Below are 22,716 nucleotides of genomic sequence, written 5' to 3'. Positions count from 1 at the left end.
GGTACATAATGTTTGTGTATTAAAATAGAAACCAACTTTTAATAAGCCTTACAAGCTTTGCAAATCGCGAGCCAAGTCGATAAATCTCTGCTCGCCCTTGCTGATATATAGCTCTCCAGCCTTATTTAACCATTCTGGTACAGGTTCAAATGCCTTGGCATACCTCAAGTTGCCATAAGCTATTGCTAGTCTATAGGCAGCTTCGCTGTTGGATTCAACAATAAGGTCTCCAACTTCGTTAGTGAATTGAACAATCGATTCTGATGACCTTGGATTCTTCTTCAAGCCAGAAGTTTGAAGATGATACACGGAAAGATTGTACAACAAAGTTGCAATAGTAGTAACTGTAGTGTTATAGAGCTTGTGGAACTTGCCATTCTCAGTTATGTCTATAACCTTAGCGGTCAATGTTGATAGCAAGTCCAAGAAGAACTTGTTGTAGGTATACGTTCCGTCCTCGTTAGGATCAATGTACAATTGAACAAACAAAGTATTCCCAATCAAGTTATTCAAAGTCTTCAAAATCATCATCAACAAAGGAATCGTAGAGGCATCCGCTACATCTAAGCCAGACGATATAGCTTTCAATACTGCCTCAGCACCTTCAGTTGATCTCAATAAATCAACGGTCGTCACGCGAGGTATGCTAATTCTTAAAAGATCATAACCAATCAATCTAGTTGCTGGAGACCACGTAGTTATGATTCTTGGAATATATTCAACAATCAATTGCAAAGACTCCTTAGAAGTTAATAATTTCAAATTTCTAGAGATGGTGCTAATATCGCTTTCAGATAGTTGATTACTTTCATCTTGTTCTGAATTGAGTTTCTTTAATCCAGCAATCAATTGAGCTTCCTTGTAGTCTTTGAAGGAAATATATGTGGTTTCAGGAATGACTTTCAAGCTTGGCTTAGATGAGGCAATGGTATCTTGGTTATGTTCCCGCTGATAACTATCAGAATATGGATTCAACGAAGCGTCATAAGTTGGAGCTTCATCCGCTTCTTGGATACTGAAACCTTCAGTATTCTTATTAATGAATTTAACCACTTCGTCAGTGTATGAACTTGGTAAATCATTTTCGGCTAAGAACCTCTGTGCTGCTGTATAGGCGTTTTCGTTCACATTGTAAGGCAATTTCAAAGGCGGAGCACCATCCTCGATGTCAACATCAAAAACATAGTCGTATTCCTTGCCATTGTAAGTCTTTTTCTGTCCAGAACCGGCTGATCCAACCACGTCACCAATCTTGACCCACTCCCCTCCCGACCATTGATGGGCTTCTATCACACCAGATGGGTTCTTCACCATAATGGTTGCACCCTCTTGTTTCCCTGGACGTTCCAAGGCTTCATAGCTAGGTATATCCGTCTTCTTCAAATTGTCCAATGATTGTTCAGCAATGCTTGATTGTTGTACTGCTTCCACGAGCTCTGCAATTTCTTCATCTGAAGCAATTCGAGACAGGTCTCTCGTGAAAACTCTCACTATGTTATCCGAGCCTCCCACAACTATATCGCCATTAGGGAGAGCTGCAACACACCATACTGAGATACAGGGCAAAGTGATGACTTGCAAAATAGAGCCATCTCTCCAAACTCTAATGGTACGATCTTCACCTACAGAAACAAGATCTCCATTAGGCAAAAGAGTCAAATCATATACAAACGATTCGTGGCCGTGCAATGTCTGCAAGACACGGCCAGATTTCAAGTCCCAGAGTTTAACAGTTCCGTCATTCGAAGCAGATGCGAATCTTGACCCATCTGGAAACACTAACAATTTTCTGATTACATCTGTATGTCCGCTGAAACGTTGCACTTCTTTCTTTCCGTTCCAGAGACGGATGCTCTTATCAGCAGAACATGTTAAAAACGTGTCGTTGTCCAAAATCTTGACATCCCACACTGAGGACTCGTGACCAACAAGATCGTACTTCACCAATAAGGTATCCAAATCCCACACCTTGGCAGTGCAATCCCATGAGCCCGAAATGATCTGGTTGTTTTTATATTCCAAAGCACAGACATTGCCGGCGTGGCCTATCAATTGGTATTTTCCCGTGTCGTCTCCGGGCTTTCGGTCTGAAACAGCCACTTCTGACAAATAAATAATGGCATCCTGGCTTCCACTGGCAATGAGTGGTTCGTGCTGTTTAGAGTCTATATAGGTCACACTATTGATAAAACTATTGTTTGGCGAATGGAACACGATCAATGGCTCGGTGCGATCAGAAACAAAACGTGATTGCTTGCTGTCTGATGGTGGCAACCAGATTCTGGTAGTAGAATCTCTCAGGCAAGTTACTACAAGTTCGTCTGAAGGTGCAACCACTCCACGGACATCCTGCTCGTGCCCCCTTAATGTGGCACTGAGTTTGAAAGGCATTTTTCTAAATGTAAAGGATGCTGGAGAAATAATGGAAGGACTGGAAACTGTGAAGTATGTGATATCTGAAATCTGGAGAATCGAGTCCGGTAGTTATATTAATGGGTAGCACACGACCTGATTTACAAGGTTAACGGCATCATGGTTATGAAAAAGATAGATGACAAGCTATTATAACCTTAGGGGAAGTATTGGACGAGACCCATACTTGCAATAAAGAGTGTTCTTAGTGCCATTAGAATTGCTGTATTTTTCAGTAGTTTGTCTTTAGTTAAAAAATTTATTGATATACATCATATCTTGAAAGAAAAAGTACAACTTGTAAAGGTAAATAAAGAGTGGAACAACTGTAGTTATGCTCAAAAGAGACCAATGATTCCGAAATATAATATTTTATAGTCAAAGTGTTTGCTGCTTCATAGCGCTATACTTTCTATTTTCCACCTTCACAATTTTTCATCAAATCTCGGATTGCATTTTTTCGCAGCCATTTGTTCTTATTTTGCACCCGCTGAACTACACTACTAGCACCAAATGTCCACTGAAACAGTCAATAAACTTGTGGGATATTTCACGATTACTCCTAAAAGCACTTCCAGCAAAAGTATTTCAAAGTCAAAGTCATTATTCCACCTTGGACGCCGACCGTCGAGCCGTTCCTTAAAGAATGCTTCATCTCGAGACAGCGCCTATTGGTTAAATCTCACAACCGAAACACCAATAAATCCATATAGAGATCTTCCTTTCTACGAAGAAACAATTTTGTTCTATGACGAATCTGATTTGGAATTAGTAGCTCCTAATTTGGGGTACTACTACTCAACAAAGATCAACCATCAGGTTATTCAACTGAAAAAGAAGTACAATTTACAATACGAAATGATAAGGACAGACAAAGCCAAGAATGGAATCCTCAGTCACTCCATATCTTGCAATACACTTCCTAGACTTTTCAATGAAACATTCTCGAATGAAGTCACAGCGTACAATGTATAAGAATTATGAGTTACACCTAGCTCTTGATTAATCCAGTGAGATATAGAAAATATACTCAGACTTTGACTAAATCATGGGCTTTACCCACAAGAATACAGCAAACATACAAAAAAACACCAAGGAATTCTTCAAAAAGTATTATTATCTGTTATCGGTGGTGAATTAACCCAGTAGGAGTATACTAAACGAACTTGTCCATTCACGGAGGATTGAACCTTGATAATGGGAACTTAAATATAAAGAGTGATACTCGGGACTGCGATCGTAGGAATAAATTTCTTTAATGCCACGAGTCTTCAATAAAAGTATTGAACTCTAGCCTGAAGAGCTATGCATGCCACACCATAAACAGAAGACAAACGATACGAGAACCAAATAAACTCCCAAATTGTACTCCATGCATCATCTCCGTTTTCTGTACAAGTCCCCAAACCACAGTCAAAGGTTTGGTGGCTGATTACCATAGTATCAATAGCATCACTGTATACTTGAAATGATTGAACCTACTAAATCATCGGAAGCTCCATGGACATTATAATGCCAATTTTCATACAGTAGGAATTTTCCGTAACAATTGAGGGTTCCAAATGATTGAACTTGAAGTCGACGATGAAATGAAAAAAATTACCAACAATTAATCTACAAATCAATGCAAGAACATGGTGAGGTACATATGGTGGTGCAGTAGGTACTTAGCCAATTACATAAAAACAATATAAGCAGAAGGACAGTATACTCAGAAGGCAAACATAAGCAAGAATGATGGATAAGAAGAGCGATCTCATAGTCCTTCAAAACCGACGTGGCAAGTCTCACCTTTCCTGGAACACCAGACAAAATACGCAGTTACTCTTCTTGAATATACATCAGTATTCTTTTTAAGCTGAAGTCAATGCTTCCATCAACGGAGTGTTACCTGACCCACCAACCAGAGTCGCCAATTTGTTTGAATATAGAATTAGACATTACCAAAAATCTGAATGATTTCAGCCCGTTCTATCTTCTTTTCATGTTTATCTCTCTAACAAGTGAACCTTCATGGAAGGATATAGAGTTAACCTGCTGAGAAGTAAGTAAGAAGTGTGAAGAATACATCCCTAGAACCATTCAGCTTAGTTTACGAAATAGAAGATACTAAATGTATGGTTTCAAAGCCAATGACCACCAGGAAAAATCAGATTCAATGGCCGCAAAGATAAATAGATAAAATTGTGAACGAAATAGCCTCGATGGAGTTAACTTGCGCACACCATTTTGGGCGCGCAGTTGTCATGACCTGGCTTTCGGAGTTAATACGCACCTTGGTGCCCTCTGCAGCTGTCTGCATGATGCAATCAAACTTGGGCGCAAAATCTGAATGAGCAGTTATATTATAAGTAGATACTAAACAAGTGTGTAGAAGCGCTATCAATAGTATTAATCACTCCATTCAATACCATCAATTGTTTCCTGTAGGCAAATGTTAGAGTCAGCCATAGTCCCATCTGCCAATATTGAGCCAATTTGGTGCGCGGTGTACAGTGAAATCAAGCAAAAGTGCTGCTAATCTTCAAAAACCGAAAGTGATCTCATAAACCAAATGAATTTGTGATAGTCAGACTCGATTAGTAGTGTTGTTCATAACCAGTATCAGCCCTAAATCAAAGCGAGCAGGTACATATAACAGTACTACAAGTAGCTGCTTGAGTACCAACACATACAGAGAGATCAGAAGAGAATATCCACAAGATGGTTTGCTTACATACTGATATCTTAAGAAGAGAAAAAAATGTCATAATACAGCCATAACTGAATAAGAAAGATTATATACTCTATTTCATGGTGACTGTAGTCAAGTTATCGTTCATCATAGCATCATTATCTTTTAGCAGCCGCGGTTTGGATGATCTCTTAGAGGCTGCAGCTACACCTCTACTTGAGGGAGTACATTTCTCCATAAGGACAGCTCCAGGAATGCGACGTCTTGAAGGTGGCAGCAGCTTGAACTTCTTCCTTTCCACCGGTTCTTCGTGCTGTCTCAAGATTGACTCACCTATTCCGTCAGTATCAGGTTCGCCAAAAATGTTGTTAAAGGTTTCGTAATCATTATCACCCATTACACTGAAGGCAGGAATGGTCATGTCTCCCATATTCATCTCCAACAAGAGTTCATGGGTATTATCATCAAACAATTTATAAATAACCAATCGTTTATCAATAGTAGTACAAATAGCATAGATGGGGTCAAACTTGAGGATGTCTCCGTTGACTTTACGGTCACCCACATTGCTGGGCAACACGAATTTGAAGGAACAAGTGGGTCCTATTCTCAAATTGTCAAAGAATGAAACTACTTTGAGACTTGAAAGTTTGACTATACCCACTTTAGACATAGAATCGGCGAAAATAACATAGCTTGAATCGATGGCATGTAGTTTTACAATTGGAAACTGTGACAACGTGAGTGTTTCTATTGGATAGATATCGTCTAGAACGCTGAAGATCAAGAGCTTTCCAAACTGGGTTCCACATGCTACGTATTCGTCTATGATACAAACGGAAATCATCCAGCTGGAGATCACATCCAACGAAGTGGCATGGTAGAGGAAATCTTTAGCGTAAGTGGACGAAGTCCAGAACGGTGTCAAGACACTGACGTGTCTGTTATTCGCCTGAGTACTTCCACCAGTAGCACCTACAGTTGAACCCACAGTGTTTCCATAAGAAGCTACACCACTAGAAGAAGGAAGCGAGATCACTTCTGAACCCAAGTTCAAAGTGGTAAAAGATCTGCGTAATGGTCTGATGACGTTAAGGTCCATTGTGGTACGGACGTTTCCGGACTGCACTACAGAGATACGCGAGCATTCCTTTTTCTCATTGGAGTCGATTTCGTACAACTTGAGTTCGCTATTTTTGCCACAGCTAGCGACGGTAATTCTTTTGCGATCATGGACAGCCATACGGAGCCGAACGTCGGAGACGGGGTTGAGGATTAGATACACTTTGTAGCTGCCAAAGGCGTCATCATTCACTAAGTCACGGATAACTAGCTTTCCCTCGTTAGAACACGTGTAGAGATACTGGTTGTTCAATAGTCCTAGCGACACTATGTGGTCTTGTCTGTTGATGTTGGAGTTCTTCCATTCTTTAACTAGCTGGAAGTAGGATTTGGATTCTCCCTTAATTTCCTTGAACATCTGGACTTCACCGATTTTCCGAGCTATCACGATATGGGGTGTATTCTGAAACTTGAAAGTGAGGATCTTCTGGATGTAGTTGTCTTTGGACTCGATACACAGCTCGTACTTGTACTTGACGTTGAGTCTGTTCGGTGCTGACTTTGATATTCTCACCACTATAAAGTATTAGTATTTGTAAAGGTACGTATAGATATGGATAGAATCATATAGTTGTGATTCATTCAGTTATGAATCATAAAGTTATGAATCATACAGTTATGAATCAATAGACATTAGATTCAATACCAATTACAGACATGTACTCACCTCTTACACTTCCCCTCTCCTGGGCTGAGAGTAGGAGGTCCATGACTCCAATGCTATTTCATGAATGTAGCTAGAAGGCAAAGAAAGAAAAGAAGAAGTTGTATGTTCAGAAATCGTAGCGGTGTTTTGTAGATTTGAATGAGGATGTTCGCAAACAGAATCAGCAAGAAAACAGAGCTTTTAATAACTTCATACAAAAATGCGATTTTGTGGGGAGATGTCTGCACAAAGGAAATAACTGTGGGGCATATTTGACACTGAATCACCAAACCGAAATAAGATCTATTGCTATATTGCGTGAAGTATGGCTGTATAATACGTGTTGAAGATGTGAATCAAGTTGGAAATGATAGGAGTACGAAATTAGAGAGAGAAACCGAAATTCAAAATTGAATTAATGGTGCTCTTGACAGGTTAATTTGCCATATTGGATCGATCTCAGTTCTACGGATACTGTAGGGAAATCAACTATTGTGAAAGAAACAATGGCATATTGCCTCCTTTATACTGCTTAGGAGTAGTTTTCGATTCCAGTTATATATGTTTACCAGCTGTACACTTTCACTAATTGCATTTCCTCTGCTATAGAATATTCTCCTAGCTGCCCATTATACTCCACGATACTCTACATGCTTGTTCACAAATATCTTTATCTAACGTACAAGAATTCTAATTCTAGCTAAAATGAATTGAATACTATTTTTCTAATTTTATCTACTTGGAGATTGGTTTCTCCAACATGGAGTCACGAGCTGGACCGGTACCAACCCATTGCACTGGAACTCCCAAGTAGTCCTCGATGAACTTCAAGTAGCTCTTGGCGTTCTCGGGCAATTCATCGTAGGTCTTGATCTTGGTGATGTCAGTTTCCCAGCCTGGCAAAGTCTTGTACTCGACTTCAACCTTACCCAACTTGATAAGGTCTTCTGGGAAGGAAGCCAAGCTCTTGCCGTTGAGCTTGTAGCCGACTCCGACTTGTATCTCCTTGAAGGAATCCAAGACATCCAACTTGGTGATGTTCAACGAAGTGTAGCCGTTGATCAAAGTGGAGTACTTCAACACGACCAAATCCAACCAGCCGCATCTTCTCTTTCTGCCAGTTGTCACACCGTATTCAGCACCAATGGTCTGCAAGGCTTCACCAAACTCGTTCAACTGTTCAGTTGGGAAGGGACCTTCACCAACTCTGGTCGTATAAGCCTTCACGACACCGTAGATGTTATTGATGGTCTTTGGAGGAATTCCTAAACCAGTCAAGACACCACCAATACCGGTAGAAGAGGAAGTAACGTATGGGTAGGTACCAAAGTCGATATCCAACATCAAGGCGTTGGCACCTTCCACCAAGATTCTCTTGTTCTGGACAAGAGCCGTGTGCATGAATTCGATGGAATCCACTACAAATGGGCGTAACAATTCTCTGTACTTCTCGTATCTGGCCAACTCCTCTTCAACGTCATAGTCAAACTCACCGTATCTCTGTTTTCTGGAGTTGACTAAACGATGGTATCTTGTCTTGAACTCTTCCCATGCTTCAGGATCTTCGCTGACCAAGTGGTGGACTCTGATTCCTGATCTAGAAGCCTTGGTAGAATACGTAGGACCAATACCCTTACCAGTAGTACCGATAGCCTTCTTGTTTTCCGACAATTCGGCCTCCTTCAACTTATCGGTTCTCTGATGGAAGTCAAACACAAGATGGGCTCTGGAAGAAAGAAACAAACGATCACGGCAGTTTAAACCTTTCTTTTCCAAATTTTCCAACTCTTGAAAGAAGGATGGAACGTGAACGACTACTCCAGAACCTACGAGGTTCAAGCAGTTGGGATTGACCAATCCGGATGGCAACATGTGGAAGTCGTACTTGACGTCTCCGACCACGATGGTATGACCAGCATTGTTTCCACCCTGGCATCTGGCACAGACGTCGATGTCGTCACACAACAAGTCCACCAACTTACCCTTACCTTCGTCTCCCCATTGGGAGCCTAAGACGACGTCACACATAGTTGAAGCAGAAACAGAAGCAGTAGAAGAATAGCTATGAAAGCTGGTAAGAACTAACGAGACTCAAGAATGAAGTTGCTAGTAATGAACGAACAATTGTTGTTCCGTTAAACCAAAAAAGCAAGACTGAAAAATCCATCGTGCCGATGAGCGGATGTTGGTTCTTTATATGGGAAATGTAATTTTGGATCGGCATGCCGGTAGTGTGTACTGCGGTGTGGATGTAACAGAGGTTCAGAGTCATAGACAAGGCGAGGAGCACGTCCCAGTGAAAAATACCGATGCGTCACTCGTACTGAGAAAAAGTTTACGGGAGATTGACATCAGCTGCTTTTCTTGTCTAATTCAACAACAAGATGAGGCAGTGGAGAAGAGCGTGAGAAAATGGTATACAAATACAAGCTATACGTTCTACGGTATGGTTGGCGAGTGTGTCTTTGGCAGCATGGCAACGATCTGGAGAGTCTGGTGATGTCCCTATTTCGCAGCGATTTGCGCTTTCTCAGTAAACTCTCGCTAGCCTCGTGATGCCTCGCTATTTTCCACTGAGGTTTCTCACTAATTTCATTATTGATCTCTACACGTACTAATTTATTACCTTGACTCTGAACCAACACGGCTGGATTTGCCCAGTCCGGCCCACACAGATGTGGAAGAGATACAGAAAAGAACACTAAAAAGAACATGAAGAGAGATAAACGAAACGAAAAGCATTTCTAGATCTCACTTTTCCATGTCGCCAATTCTATTACACAAACGCGGTCTGTTGCAATTTACAAGCTTCTGACATTTAGCGTCTTCTCATCTCTCTCCTCTAACTACTATAACCTCTTCAGTCTTAATGTATTCTAGTAGCACTAAGTATGTAATGATTATAAAGATATGAAAGTACATACGCTTTTCGTTTAAGCCAACTTGTCAACAATGGCCTTGGTGAACTCGGTGGTGGAAGAAGTTCCGCCGATGTCCTTGGTTCTGATCTTACCGTCGGCGATGACTTCGTAGGTAGCAGCCGAGATCTTGTCGGCTTCATCGTTCAAGCCTAAGTGTCTCAACATCATGGCGGACGACAAGATCATGGCAGTAGGGTTGGCAGTGTTTTGGCCCTTAAGGTCCAAACCGACGTGACGACAACCTGGTTCGAACACAGCGTATTCTCTACCGAAGTTGGCACCTGGAACCAAACCAGGACCTCCGATAAGAGCAGCTCCGATGTTGGACAAGATGGAACCGTACAAGTTTGGAGTGACCAAAACGTCAAACTGCTGTGGCTTGGCGACAGCTTGCATAGAGGCATTGTCAACAATCAAGTCGTTGACTTCGATACCGGAGTAGTCTTGACCAACATCCTTAACAGTTTGTCTGAACAAACCATCTCCCAACTTCATGATGTTGGCCTTGTGGATGGCGGTGACCAACTGTCTGTTGTTCTTCTTGGCAAAGTCAAAGGCGAACTTGGCGATTCTTTCCGACTTGAATCTGGTCATGATCTTCAAAGATTCAACGACACCTGGGTACGATTGATGTTCTAAACCAGAGTATTCACCTTCGGTGTTTTCTCTGACAAGGGCAAAGTCAATACCGTCCAATCTGGACTTGACACCTGGGATGTTTTTGATCAATACGAGCGAGGCGTAGATGTCCAATTCCTTTCTCAATGCAACGTTTAAGGACTTTGCGGAAGATCCAGTTGGAGTATACAAGATTCCCTTCAAACCGACCTTGTTTCTCTTCAACGATTCAACGGCTTCAGTAACACCGTTCTTGCCAGAGCTTTCCAAACCGGACACGTCGATCACTTCCCAGTCGATTGGGACATTCTGGGCCTTGAAGATGGTCTTGACGGAATCGGTGATTTCCTGTCCTACACCATCACCAGGAATCAAGGTGACGGTGAATCTGCCACCGTACTTCTTGGGCAAGACAGATTCTGGCGAGGCGAAGGTAGCCAACGAACGGACGGCGCTCTAAAGAGGTTAGTATAATGAAATAGAGAGTGCAACTGGTGGAATCATGTAGTAATAGTATTGGAAGACAAGTGCGACGGTTTGGAAGGTCTGAGATATCAAATCTCAATGTCACATTTGAGGTATACAATTGAAATGGAAGAATTGAAGACAGGTTCTATTTTGACTACGGTACCATTATGGAATAGTACCACTGGTGTGAATTCACTTTAATCACTTTAATTGAAACGTGATAGCCGATTTGTTGTACGATTTCTTCACGATCATGTCTCATCGACAACAGGGATGAGTTCGGAGTTTGAGGGAAATACTACAGAAGCCAGAAACAAACAACACATCGCTACGATGTGCCAGCAGAATTGCGTACCTTTTGCACGAGGGTGGTTCTCAACATTGTGGATCAGGCGAATAGTGGTGACTACACTGGTAATGCTGAAAAGAAAAGATGAAGAAAAAAATTATTAGGGGAATTTTGGTTTGTTGAAGGAGCCTGAAGCTGCGAGCGTGGGAGCAAAATTTTGTGTCCCTCTCTCCTACCGATAAAAGCCTTAGGACGGAAGAACGAACAAATAGCGAGAATAGCGAGAAGCGAGAAAGCGAGAATAACGAGAACAGCGAGAAGGAATAGCGACAACCGCAAACCAAATGTGAAAGCATTTGTGCCTGGGTCTACAGCAGACACTACAGAATAGCCTCCGATACTCTTTGGCCGACAAGGCAGTGATCGCTGCTGCCAATTGACATCTACAGCCTGCTCGTCCGGTCTCTGTCTTCGCTGAATCTCATCTCTGGTCGGCCTTATTAGAGGGATTATTCGCGGTGTAGTGCACCACCGCTACCGCGACAATATTGGGATCAGTCCGTGGCAGCTCACCGAAATTGCACCAGAATCAAGAATCGTTGGCTTCTGATTCTGATTCTGATTTCGATTCTGATTCCTCTGTAATTTGTATTTATCCCCGTATCTCTGCCAGTCTCCACCACAGCCTTACAATTGTCTCAGTAGGTGTGAATTCTTCCAAATTGCAGACTCCAGATTCCTATCTCTCCTCCTTCTCCTGATCTGCCTCATCTCTTGCAGCAACATCTTCGGGGCCGAATCCGTATCCTGGCACTGTGATTGGCCAGCGCGGAGCTCGTCTCGGAGTCGGTTGACTGAGGGGACCGCGCTGAGCTTGGCCGGCTCATCACAACTTCGTGCGTGCGGCATGGATCCTCTTCTCCATCTAATCAGCTGATAAATGTCGGATGCCGTTACTCACGTGCAAAATCAGCTGACACATCAGCTGACTCATCACCTGATTCAACACTGAAAAATTCGTCCCACCACTTGATCTCCGTAAAGACGACTAGTCAAGCCTCAGGTCTGTATCCATTCTACAGCCCAGTCTGCCTTTCTAAAATGTCGCCTATATCACAGAAGACGTATCCCTCCTTCAAGAATCTCTACAAAGCACTTCACAAGGAGCTTGTCGTGATTCAGAACAGAACCGACGCTATCCATGCTGCGAAAGACATTGAAAAGCAGATCGCCTTGTTGCAGTACAAGAAGTTGAACCACATTAGAGAGAACAAAGACGTGAAAGAAATCAATAGCCAAATCGAGAAGTTGATGAAGGGAGAATTTGAAGAATCAAAAGAGTTTAAGCACAAACACTTGATCAAGCAGTTTGTAGATGCTGGTGAAAGTAAAGACTTGGTGCAACATAAGTACAAGTTGAACAACATGGCCAACGTGGTTACCTTCCTCAACAGTCAGAGAGTCTACACCGAGTTGCTCGAGAGATATAATCCTGGGTTAACCATGAAGCAGGACGATAACGTCAGAAGAACTGCCAACAGGGTCGGGCTTTCCGTGCCAGAGTAAGCATACAGTGTAAATAGAATAATGTACAATAACGATAATGCATAAAAGACGGAATGATTGTAATAGAACGGCCCTATACCGACGCTGAATGATAAATTCGATATGAATATGTAAGCATGAGTCATTAAGTCTAACTTACTAGAGACAGTTAAAGAGGCCATTCTTATGGTGAGTGTATCAACTTGTTAAGATAGTCTTCTACAACTACGGTTCAATAAACTTGACAATAATAATACATTCAACTTTTAAAAGTACATCATAACTAGCCATACCTAAAATACATGAATAGACTCCCGTACCCAACCTGGCCCATTGGTCCTAGCCATAATCAACGCCATAGCCATGAAATAAATAGTGAAAAAAAAAACTTTACCTGTGGAATCGTCTTTTGCGATCTCCACCAACACAGATCTCGTTGTATTCCATGTCGTCGTCCATGCGCAGGTCATCTTCCTCTTCGTCGTTTCTTCTTTTGAGTTTATAGTTTTTGATCAACACTCCGGGGTTGTTTTGTTTCAAAGCATTGTTCTCAGAAGAGAACTTCTTGAGATTCTCGATGATGAGCAAATCGTCGTAGAAATTGTTATTTAAGGCAGAGACGCTGGGGCGAGCAGAGTGGACTACAGTGTACGAGTTCTTGATGTTATAGTTGTAGCAATCCATCAAGTATGCTGTTATTAGCCCCGTAGACAAGTTGGAGTTGCCGGTGTCTGAAAGTACTAAGCACTGGACATTGCTATTAATGGACTTCAACAAGTTCATTAATCTGACAAGAACGAAAAACTGCAGCTTCAAGTTGCCCTGGAGGATGGGCGACCGGATCGACAGTAACAACTGGTTGTTGGGGATCTGGTGGATCAAGTAGGTCGAGTCCGGGTTATTGACATAAAAGTAGTTCAAGTAGTTCTGAAGTATACGGTTGAACTTCCTGGTGAATTCCAGCACGAGTTCCTGGGTTTCAAAGTCCGAAACTGAGAAAGAAGGGTCCAAGCTGAGGATGATCACGTCGGACGAAATGGCGACTTGTGGCTGTTCCAAGGCCCGCAAAAACTTACCCGTGGAAAGACAATTGATGATGATCTTGATATTGTGACGCTCGAGAAAGTTATCGTGTGAAAGCGCCGAGTAGGGCCCGAGCCACACCTTGGGGCATACCTCCTGGGCAGAGTCCGGATTGAAGAACATGGATTCATCCAACGAGCAGAACTGGTCGGAGTTGCCAAACATGTTGAAGTTTGTTGACACGGTGATTTTGCGGCTTTTACGCTTTGGCGCCTGTTATGCTGATTGGCAAATGATAGTAGTATGGGTGGGTACACCAGGATATTTTGGTATACTACACTGTAACAAACGGTTGTGAAAAATTAGCACCTATATGTAGATTGCGGAAGAAGACACCTACGATGTTGCACAAGGGAGGCCGTCTTTACCGTAAGATGAATACAGGAGTGCCGATACGACCTTGATTTGACAAGTATACTAAGGTAAACCGAAGTAGTCTAGTGTGGAAACCAAGTGTAATAACAACAGTGACAATACTGTAGTATTCCAGTAAGTGTTGCAGCCTGGTTCAACAGAATAAACTGCAACAGAACTCACGAATTGCCCGTCTTGACGCACCGAAAAGACCACAGAATACTCTTTTTCAGGTATTCTACACCGTGGTCCGAACAAGATCCACTTAAGTATGGTCCTTAAGAAAGTCCTTAAATATGGCTCTTAATATGGCTCTTAATATGGAGCCCAAATCTGGAGCTTAACTACGGCAGAAAAAAAGAGCCCAACGCGCTAACAAAATTTCAGTGGTGAACTTTCAACTTGTCTCTGTACCAGTGCAAACGGCTATCTGACAAAAGTCACTATATCCCAAACACAGATACTACAAAAGTACGATATTCCAGCGGCCTCTAACTCAGCCAGTGACAAACGAAAAACTCTGACGGATTTCTATCCCCCACAATTCAAACGGGCCGACCTCCCAGAATTCTGTCACAGCAGCAGATCCACCAGAATATATACTGTCTGTCGGGACCCACTTCTTTCGTGTCCAGTCCTGTCCAGTTCCGTCCATGCTGCTGCTTTTTCTTCTAGCCTGTACACACGTTACAATACCCTCCTAGAAGCTTGTTAATCCACCTTTCCTGGCAAAATGCCCCAATTAGTTGAGCTAGGGTTCCTTCGGTGAATCTCATCTGCAGTCGCCAAACGCTGGCAGTCGTCCCTCCACCGTTTTCTCTGCTAAGCCAATATTTTTTGCCCTAGCCTAGACTGGATAATTATGGCCGGACATGCTGACGTAAGCCATGTGTCAGCCAAACGATCGTCGTATCAAGCAAAGAGGAGTAAGTTTTAGTCACGTGACTCATGCACCTACCGTCCGTGTCCCTTCTGAAACGTCGTGTCCGAACCGCGAAAGGAGTGGGCGGAAGCTGAGACTGCACGAGGCAGAAGTGGTACCGGCACGACTACTGGAATGGGTCAGTGGTCTTCTGCCAGGTCTGGCCCGCGGAGTGGATTACGAGGTCGTGCGCAGACACATTTCGCAGAAGTCTCCATGTCACCATCTGGACCAAAGGTTGCGTTAACTTGCAAGCGCACCACACACTCCGGACTCAACCTGCAAATGTCTGCAGACATCCAAATTCGCGAATTCTGCATGTTAGGTCCTCATCGCAGCTGCATTTTCCCCAACTTTCGAGCCCACCAAATTCACCTCAGGAAGCTCTGGATTATATGCATTACCGTAGAAACCCATACCAAGCTGGAATATGGAGAAATTGTGCTATTTCTACAGTACCTCCGACACCTGTATCCACCTGACAGGATACAATACTTCTACAGGACTCCATACAGTATACGAGTTGTGTTTAGCAATTGTTGGACTGTTGTGCTGTTTTTCTGTTTTTCAATTCTTTTCCTGAGTCCTTTTCTTCATCCAGATCCAATCCACCACACTGAGACAGCCTATCTGACCTCGTCTCCATCAACATGTTCTTCAATCCGGTAGTCAGTCTCACTAGACGTCTGGTAGCTGCCAACACCGCAGCTGCCGTCAGATCAATGGCCAATTTGTCTCGCTATCAGCAACCACAATTGCGTAGCTTATCTATGAGGAGCCTCAAGTCTCCACTTTCTACAGTTTCAGCTACAGCCAGAGCCAGAGCTGCCCGTCTCCCGGCACCAGGCTCGTCGTTGAAGTTGTTGCTTGGAGCAACCACTTCCATTATGTTGATCTCTGGATTCTCCAGACCATTACTTAACGACACCATCAACGCTCGTTTACCAGCCACGGACTTGAGCTTGTCGTTGCAAACTCCCACCTACCACAAGTCACGTTTTGGTGGCAAGCTAAACTATGAGGAATTGACCATTGGCTCGGTCACGGGGTTGTTTGTAGGAATCATTGCTGGCAAGTTGAGTTCCGTGTTCATCTTCTTGTCGTTAGCTACATACTTCCTTGTGGAGTTCTTGGAGTCAAGAAACATCATCAATATCCCCTGGAACTATATTGTCACCGTAGGCAAGGAAAAGATCAACATCAAGGAGTTGGTTTTAGAGAAGCCCAGCTTCAAGATCTCCTTTGTGTTGTCGTTCCTCATTGCCGCATACAACATTTAAATGCCCCTCCGTAGACTCAAATATAAACTCATTACTCTTAAAGAGAGAGTGTCAATTAACTAGTTAATTATGTATAACCTATTTCCAATGCTTTTCACGACAGTGAATGTAGTAATTCTCGAGTGGAAACAAACGAGTTAATCTATTGACTTCAATTAGCTCTTTGCAATGAAGACAAGGAACTCTCTCTTCGTAAAGCTTCGCATGTTCTCTGTCATGACTTTTGTATCTGCCCATATATGACGGGACTGTAATGGGATTTCCGTTACGGTCAATTCCATGACAATCACATATGTGCTTCGTGTATTCTTCTTTTGGTAGAAACACAATGTCATAGCAGTAAGGGCACATCCCATTTTCCTCGCCGTCTGAATCAAGACGATAGTATTGAGGTTCCGAACGAAAGCTTCCGAATAATGGGTTTTGCACATATGTGAAGGGTTGCTCGATACCTAGCATGTCAAACAAGAACTGAGGACGGCTGTGTTGAACAGCTTTCCCAATTTCAATTTTCAGAAGCTTTCTGAACACAACTCCAACTTTATCATATCCTTCAAGTCTACCAGGAGTCCGAAGAGGTGCCACTGGTGGAATCTCATCAAAGAAGACTCCACTATAAGTCTCTATCTCTAATTCGTTGTAATTGAATTCACACGTAGAGCCTAACTTCTTGAAGGGTCTGTCAACGTAAACCGGCGAGTCAGCGAATGTAACTCTCCTGGATTTCTTTGCAGGTGTAGTTGACTGTAGACGGTGAGAATGTACATCCTGTAAGAAAGCAGTCCAAACATCATGAGATGCTATGAACTCATCGACATTGACAGTTAATCTTGCAAAAAAGTCATGGCGATGCTTGTGTTCTGCCAAATACTTGGGCCGCTTTACTTGAGGTTCTTCAGAAGTTTTGTTTCCAGCACTGTAAAAGACGACTCCCGTCGAGCTTTCGTTAGAGTTTTCTTCGTCTAGCTTGCGCTTGCTGGAAAAAGAGCCCTCGGACACTTTGTGTGAACTTGAAGATTGGCTAGTGATGTCTTGGATGAACATGCTGATAAGCAAACGATATCTTGAATAACAATTTTCATTTTCAAAGTTTTTCTTTATATACCCTTTATTTGGTATTCTATAGCTGCCAGCATACCCAGAAGATGGCTGCGAAAAATGGAAAGTGCTGCGAAAGGGCTGCGAAAAAGTGCTGCTGCGAATATACCAATCAGAGATTCGACAGATATAAGAATAAGACTTGGATCCATATACCAAGTTGTCCTAACTATGCGATCAAAAACTTACAGAGGAGAATTAAGATACTATACTTTTTATATTAATCTATATGCAAAAAACAAAATACGAATACAATGTACAAATTAATGTACAAATGAAAACATGTTCACAAATGGAAATCACACTTTACCCAATTGTGCCAAAACATCGAACGAACCAGTACCAACGTTGGACAATTTACCTAAAACAATACGAGCAGATGGTGACTCCAAGTCTTCACGATCACCATCCAAAACGGCCTTGGTCAAAAATTGACAGGTGGTTTCATACGACATCTTCATGAATGCAGAGGTAGAAGAGTCGATACCCTGTCTATTGAAAGCCAAGTAGGTACCCTCTCTAGTCATCATATCACCGAGCAAGTCTAAATGACGACTGGACACACTGATACCATAGGTGTCAAAGACCCTGTAGATTTCGTTGACAATAGTGTTTCTAGCAGCTTCAACACCGTATGTTCTCAACACAGCAGCAACGTCGTTAGAGGTGATGTTGTTGACGTCAATGAAATCATCTTGATCCCACATGGCTCTGAAGTTGACACCTTCAGTGGTCAAGATTCTCTTACCACTGGCATCTGGTTGTGGATGAACACAACGACCAATCTGTGGAATCTCACGAACAACAACCTTACGGCACAAGTCTTCGACTATGTTAACCATCAACAACTTTTGCGTTTCGTTACCATTCAACTCCAATTTGAATTCACACCATTCACCGTTTTCATCATCGAAGTCAAACTTCGTCACCATATTGTGAGAAGAAATAACCTCGGCCTGACGGTCCTTAGCAGTTCTAGATAATTCCTTTGTTGTGTTCTTTTCTTCTTCCATTTCTTCGTCAGAGGATTCATCTTCAGAAGAGGAAGACGAGTCGTCATCATCATCATCATCGTCAACCATCTCTTCATCCGAGGTTTCTTCGGCCTTCTTCATAGTTTCAATTTCCTCATCATCTGGACCGTCGTAAGAGACAGCTTCTTTGCCCTTGTTTCTAGATTTTTCATCTGAGGCATCTTCATCGTCGTTGATTTCTGTAACCTTGGCAGAAATCGATTCCAAATCAGTCTTGCCAGCAGACTTTCCGATATTAGGCAAAGAGTCTGGTCTCTTCTGTTTTTTGACTTCCTTGACGATCTGGGCTTCTAAAGCGTGCAAGAATGTGCTCGTGATGACGTCTTCCAAGTGATCCTGAGAGATGTCATAGGCCTCTTCGTACTCCTTACGTGTGTAGAACTTCAAGTTGATGATGTACGATCTGGAGTTAGTTCCATCTTCGGACGTAGACGTGGTTTCAGTCACGAGAACCTTGTCAATGAATTCCGACATCACAACTCTTGCTACAGACTTACAGAAGGCATCAGCCTGGTCGTCAGACACATCATCCAAAATAGGCAAAGTCATCTGTGGTGTCTTGATGGCAGCAGAAGCTGTCATAATAATTTCTCTCATACGAGGAATACCCAACGTCACGTTGGCAGCACCGTGACCAGCGAAATGGAAAGTGTTTAATGTCATCTGGGTAGAAGGTTCACCAATAGACTGAGAGGCAATGATACCCACAGCTTCACCGGGATTGATCAATGATCTCATGTACTTCAATTGCATCAATGCTCTGAACTTCTTTTCCGTCAACTTTCCAGTAGACTTGGCTTCTTCCTTTGACTTGGCGAAAATGTCTTCATTGTCCTTGACGAAGTCGTCCAACTTCTCTTGGAATTTTTCAGAGACAGAACCCAAGTACTTGGCTGGGTTGTACACCGACAAGACAGGGTCGTACTTGATCTGCTGTTCATAGTGAGGCAATTTGCCTTGTTTCTTCATGTTCTTACGAACCTTCTTGGAGTAGTGTAAGGCAGTTTCGGTATCCAAATGGTGGGTCAATTCACCAGGGTTGTATTTGGCCAACAAGGCATCGTAGTTCTCAGCACAGAACTTAAACTGGTTCATGTGAGACTGTTTGGTCGTATCAATAGAGTCTCCACCGTACAAGAACTGGATCAAGGTGCCGTCACCGTCTCTGACCGAGTTGTCGTAACTGACATGGACACCTTCCAATTGTTTGGTCAAACAACGCTGCAAGTAACCTGATCTAGATGTCTTGACAGCTGTATCGATCAAACCTTCACGACCAGCCATACAATGGAAATAGTACTCCTGAGGTCTGATACCAGAGTAGAAACGACCCTTGATGTAGCCACCGGCTCTGGCATCAGTCTCAAATGGCTTGAAAGAAGGTAAAGTCTTACCAGAAACCATAACCGGTACTCTTCTACCTTCAAGGGCCTGTTGCCCTAAAAGACACATGATTTGAGAAACATTGACATTGGACCCCTTGGCACCAGACAAAGCCATAGCTTGCATAGAGTTGTATGGGAAACGCTTCATAGTTCCATCTGGAACACACTTGGCAACGACTTGAGAAGTGATGGTATTCACCTTGGACTGGGTAACAGCATCAAGAATGCCCAACTTGTTATCATCACGCAAAATCTCTTCCAAACGTCTCAACAACTCAGGATCGTGGTTTCCAGTAGATTTACTGTCCAAATTGGTGACTTCCGCAGCAGCAACTCTACCGATATCTACAGACTGCTTTAAGATGTCTCTTCTCCAAGAATTACCCTCCTCGGTAAGTCTCAAGTCGTCCATACCACATGTGAAGGCTGTCATCATGATGTAATTCGTGAAAAGTCTACCAAGTACACTCAATGCTTTACCTGCTACAGCAGCACCATACACTTCATGCAAAGAGTGGACTATACCGAATTGCGTAGCACCATACTGCGACTTATCCAAGATACCGCACAACAATTCACCGTTCTTGAAAAGAACTTCGTTCTCGTTGGATCCCTCGCCCCAGTACTCGTTCTTGACCTTGTTCTTGGACACCAAGTTGATACCTGGAACGTTATCTGGAGTGATATTCAACAAGATAGAAGTTATTACTTGCTTACCTGTCCATAAAGGCTGTGGCTTGAAAACAGCTGGGGGAACAGTAATGAGTTTGCTTCTGGTGCTGTGGCCATCTTCTGGTCTGATACATCCATAGATCAACTGCTGGTAGATTTCTCTGGTGAAGAAAGAATCTTTGGAAGTCAACCAAACCCCGGCAGAGATGTGATCTTGGATCAAACCTCTCAATGGAGATCCGGATGTTGGTGTAATGTACTGAGAGTCAGTATTAGCTAAGTTCAAAGCTTCTGCCTTAGCATTTTCGTTCTGTGGGAAATGCATGTTCATTTCGTCACCGTCAAAATCGGCATTATAAGCACCAGTGTTGGCGTAGTGCAAACGCAAGGTCTTTTCACCTGGTAACACTCTAACCTTGTGGCCCATCATAGAGGCCTTATGCAAAGTAGGCTGACGGTTCATGATTACCACGTCGTGGTTCTTGATATGTCTATAAACCTTCTTATTGAGTATGGTGGCACCATTTGATGGGGTCAACAACTGGTTGGCTATGGTTTTACGCTGTTCCAACGTCATACCAATCAACGAAATCAATGAACCGTCTTCGTTTTGGACCTGGATAGCACCAGGCCACTTGTCCGGACCATTAATGACGGCACGTCTCAACTCAGCAGCGTTATGAGCAGTTACTGGCTCGGGGTAGGTCAATTTCTTAGCAAAAACCGGTGGAACACCAATCTCATTAGTTTCGATATTGGGGTCTGGAGAAATGACGGAACGAGCAGCGTAATTGACTCTCTTACCCATCATGTGTTTTCTGAATAAACCTTCCTTCTTTTCCAAAGCCTGCTTGATACCAGGGTTTGGAACCTTTCCAGCTGGAGAGTTCTGGTTCTTAGTAGAGTCAATGAAGGCGTTGACATCGTTTTGCAAAGTGACGAACGAGTTCATCAATCTGTTGAACACGATCTTTCTCTCATCGAGAGAAATCTTGCCCTTGACCAAGGACGAGATCTGATCGTTCAAGTCTCTGATCAATAATGCAGTTTTCAAGATATTGGAGAGCAACTCGTTCTGTGCGTTTTCATGGATTTCATCTCCTAACTTGGAAGGTAATCTGAATCTCGTAGGAGGTACCAAAAGAGCCTGTCTAAAGAAGATATCAGCTACAACTGTCTCTTTTTGGTAAGGTCTTGAGTGGAAAACCATTTGAAAGACATCTTGTTCGTTGACAAATAAAGCCCTTAAGATGTTTCTGATTTCAGATGATAAAACGTACTTCGATCCACCCTTATGTTTGATGTTGGGCATGTCACTAGAACTAGATGATGTACTATTGGTTGAAGTGGCTGCACCGTTTCGCAACATGTCGGGTCTGTTCAAGCCCTTGACTCTGTTGTTGGTGATCTGTTTATCAGTTAACGAATTCTCAAAGATCTTGGTGAAACCATCTTTTCTGAAAGTAGGCGAATACATTCCACAGTTGTCACACTTGGGTCTGGACAACAATCTCTTGTAGAAGTCATGGACAGTATGCTTTCTTTCTTCGCCTACAGTAGCAGTAATCACTCCCAGTTCGCTGGTTCTGCCTTCGCTGAGAGCTTTTGCTATAGCAGTGTTCACAAACTCTTCTCTACGGTCCATCAACTCCTGTTTGGCTTTGTGATCTAAACCGCTGGAAGAGTCTTCATCGTCGTCTTCTTCGTGTGACTGGCCCCTGGCATACATATTTTCCAATTCTACTACTTCCAACAACAACCCGTACTGAATTAAACGCAAAGCGCATTTGTACTTGTGCACTTCCAAAGCATTCAACTTGAGATGGTGACAGTACAAGCAAGTTGATCTCAATAAAATGTACAATTGGTTGAAGAAAAGTGGGTTGTAAACAGGCACAGGCAACTCAATGTGACCCAAATGGCCAGGACAAAACTTTTCGTCCAAACCACAAGTAGTACAAACATTTCTGAGAAACGCTCCGAGTGCCAAATCGTAGAGCCCAGAGCCTATAGGGTGGCCCAAGTTGTCAAAGACAGTGGGGTTGGTGATCTGTTTGGCAGACAATTTACGGATCTCATCGTCCGACAACACACCAAAGTCCACCGAGGTGATTTCAGAGCCCACGGGCTTGGAGATATCCATTGCTGGTTAGTTGTGCTTGGGTAGATGAATATTATGGAAACTTTCAAGAT

At 42.9% G+C, this 22,716-nt stretch overlaps 10 protein-coding genes across 10 annotated transcripts; 3 read left to right on the top strand and 7 right to left on the bottom strand. All coding sequences in view use genetic code 12, as the record gives it.

Annotated features, from left to right (window-relative positions):
* Positions 1–3: 3 nt before the first annotated feature.
* PICST_85406 (predicted protein) lies at positions 4–2,391 on the bottom strand (the record flags this gene model as incomplete). Its single annotated transcript, XM_001386023.1, has 1 exon — positions 4–2,391. One exon carries the CDS (start codon positions 2,389–2,391, stop codon positions 49–51), a length of 2,343 nt encoding a protein of 780 aa, XP_001386060.2. The 3' UTR covers positions 4–48.
* A 534-nt stretch (positions 2,392–2,925) lies between these two features.
* On the top strand, positions 2,926–3,387 carry PICST_33287 (predicted protein; the record flags this gene model as incomplete). Its single annotated transcript, XM_001386215.1, has 1 exon — positions 2,926–3,387. One exon carries the CDS (start codon positions 2,926–2,928, stop codon positions 3,385–3,387), a length of 462 nt encoding a protein of 153 aa, XP_001386252.2.
* Positions 3,388–5,432: 2,045 nt separating this feature from the next.
* Positions 5,433–6,485, bottom strand: PICST_5163 (predicted protein; the record flags this gene model as incomplete). The annotated part of the gene is made up of 2 exons (XM_001386022.1): positions 5,433–6,038; positions 6,099–6,485. Coding segments are annotated over 2 exons (993 nt in total), but the record flags the coding sequence as incomplete, so codon positions are not given.
* A 1,030-nt stretch (positions 6,486–7,515) lies between these two features.
* PICST_85387 (Adenylosuccinate synthetase (IMP--aspartate ligase)) lies at positions 7,516–9,515 on the bottom strand. The gene has a single exon (XM_001386021.1). It carries the CDS (start codon positions 8,880–8,882, stop codon positions 7,590–7,592), a length of 1,293 nt encoding a protein of 430 aa, XP_001386058.1. The 5' UTR covers positions 8,883–9,515; the 3' UTR covers positions 7,516–7,589.
* A 181-nt stretch (positions 9,516–9,696) lies between these two features.
* On the bottom strand, positions 9,697–11,263 carry IDH1 (isocitrate dehydrogenase). The gene is made up of 2 exons (XM_001386020.1): positions 11,217–11,263; positions 9,697–10,849 (listed from the first exon to the last, which is right to left on the bottom strand). The coding sequence occupies exons 1-2, from the start codon at positions 11,241–11,243 to the stop codon at positions 9,788–9,790; spliced, it is 1,089 nt and encodes a 362-aa protein (XP_001386057.1). The 5' UTR covers positions 11,244–11,263; the 3' UTR covers positions 9,697–9,787.
* A 988-nt stretch (positions 11,264–12,251) lies between these two features.
* Positions 12,252–12,716, top strand: PICST_49775 (predicted protein; the record flags this gene model as incomplete). The annotated part of the gene is made up of 1 exon (XM_001386214.1): positions 12,252–12,716. One exon carries the CDS (start codon positions 12,252–12,254, stop codon positions 12,714–12,716), a length of 465 nt encoding a protein of 154 aa, XP_001386251.1.
* Positions 12,717–13,085: 369 nt separating this feature from the next.
* On the bottom strand, positions 13,086–14,673 carry PICST_85050 (predicted protein; the record flags this gene model as incomplete). Its single annotated transcript, XM_001386019.1, has 2 exons — positions 13,215–14,673; positions 13,086–13,169 (listed from the first exon to the last, which is right to left on the bottom strand). The coding sequence occupies exons 1-2, from the start codon at positions 13,941–13,943 to the stop codon at positions 13,086–13,088; spliced, it is 813 nt and encodes a 270-aa protein (XP_001386056.2). The 5' UTR covers positions 13,944–14,673.
* Positions 14,674–15,902: 1,229 nt separating this feature from the next.
* Positions 15,903–16,334, top strand: PICST_49481 (predicted protein; the record flags this gene model as incomplete). Its single annotated transcript, XM_001386213.1, has 1 exon — positions 15,903–16,334. A coding segment is annotated over one exon (432 nt), but the record flags the coding sequence as incomplete, so codon positions are not given.
* A 78-nt stretch (positions 16,335–16,412) lies between these two features.
* Positions 16,413–17,378, bottom strand: PICST_33279 (predicted protein; the record flags this gene model as incomplete). Its single annotated transcript, XM_001386018.1, has 1 exon — positions 16,413–17,378. One exon carries the CDS (start codon positions 17,376–17,378, stop codon positions 16,413–16,415), a length of 966 nt encoding a protein of 321 aa, XP_001386055.2.
* Positions 17,379–17,632: 254 nt separating this feature from the next.
* Positions 17,633–22,676, bottom strand: RPA190 (alpha subunit of RNA polymerase I). Its single transcript, XM_001386017.1, has one exon. It carries the CDS (start codon positions 22,664–22,666, stop codon positions 17,732–17,734), a length of 4,935 nt encoding a protein of 1,644 aa, XP_001386054.2. The 5' UTR covers positions 22,667–22,676; the 3' UTR covers positions 17,633–17,731.
* Between the last annotated feature and the right edge of the window lie 40 nt (positions 22,677–22,716).

The sequence above is a fragment of the Scheffersomyces stipitis genome, chromosome 7, assembly GCF_000209165.1.
Source record: "Scheffersomyces stipitis CBS 6054 chromosome 7, complete sequence".
NCBI lineage: Eukaryota > Fungi > Ascomycota > Pichiomycetes > Serinales > Debaryomycetaceae > Scheffersomyces > Scheffersomyces stipitis.
The sequence above is the reverse complement of the archived record's forward strand: the minus strand, read 5'-3'. Positions and strand labels throughout refer to the sequence as shown.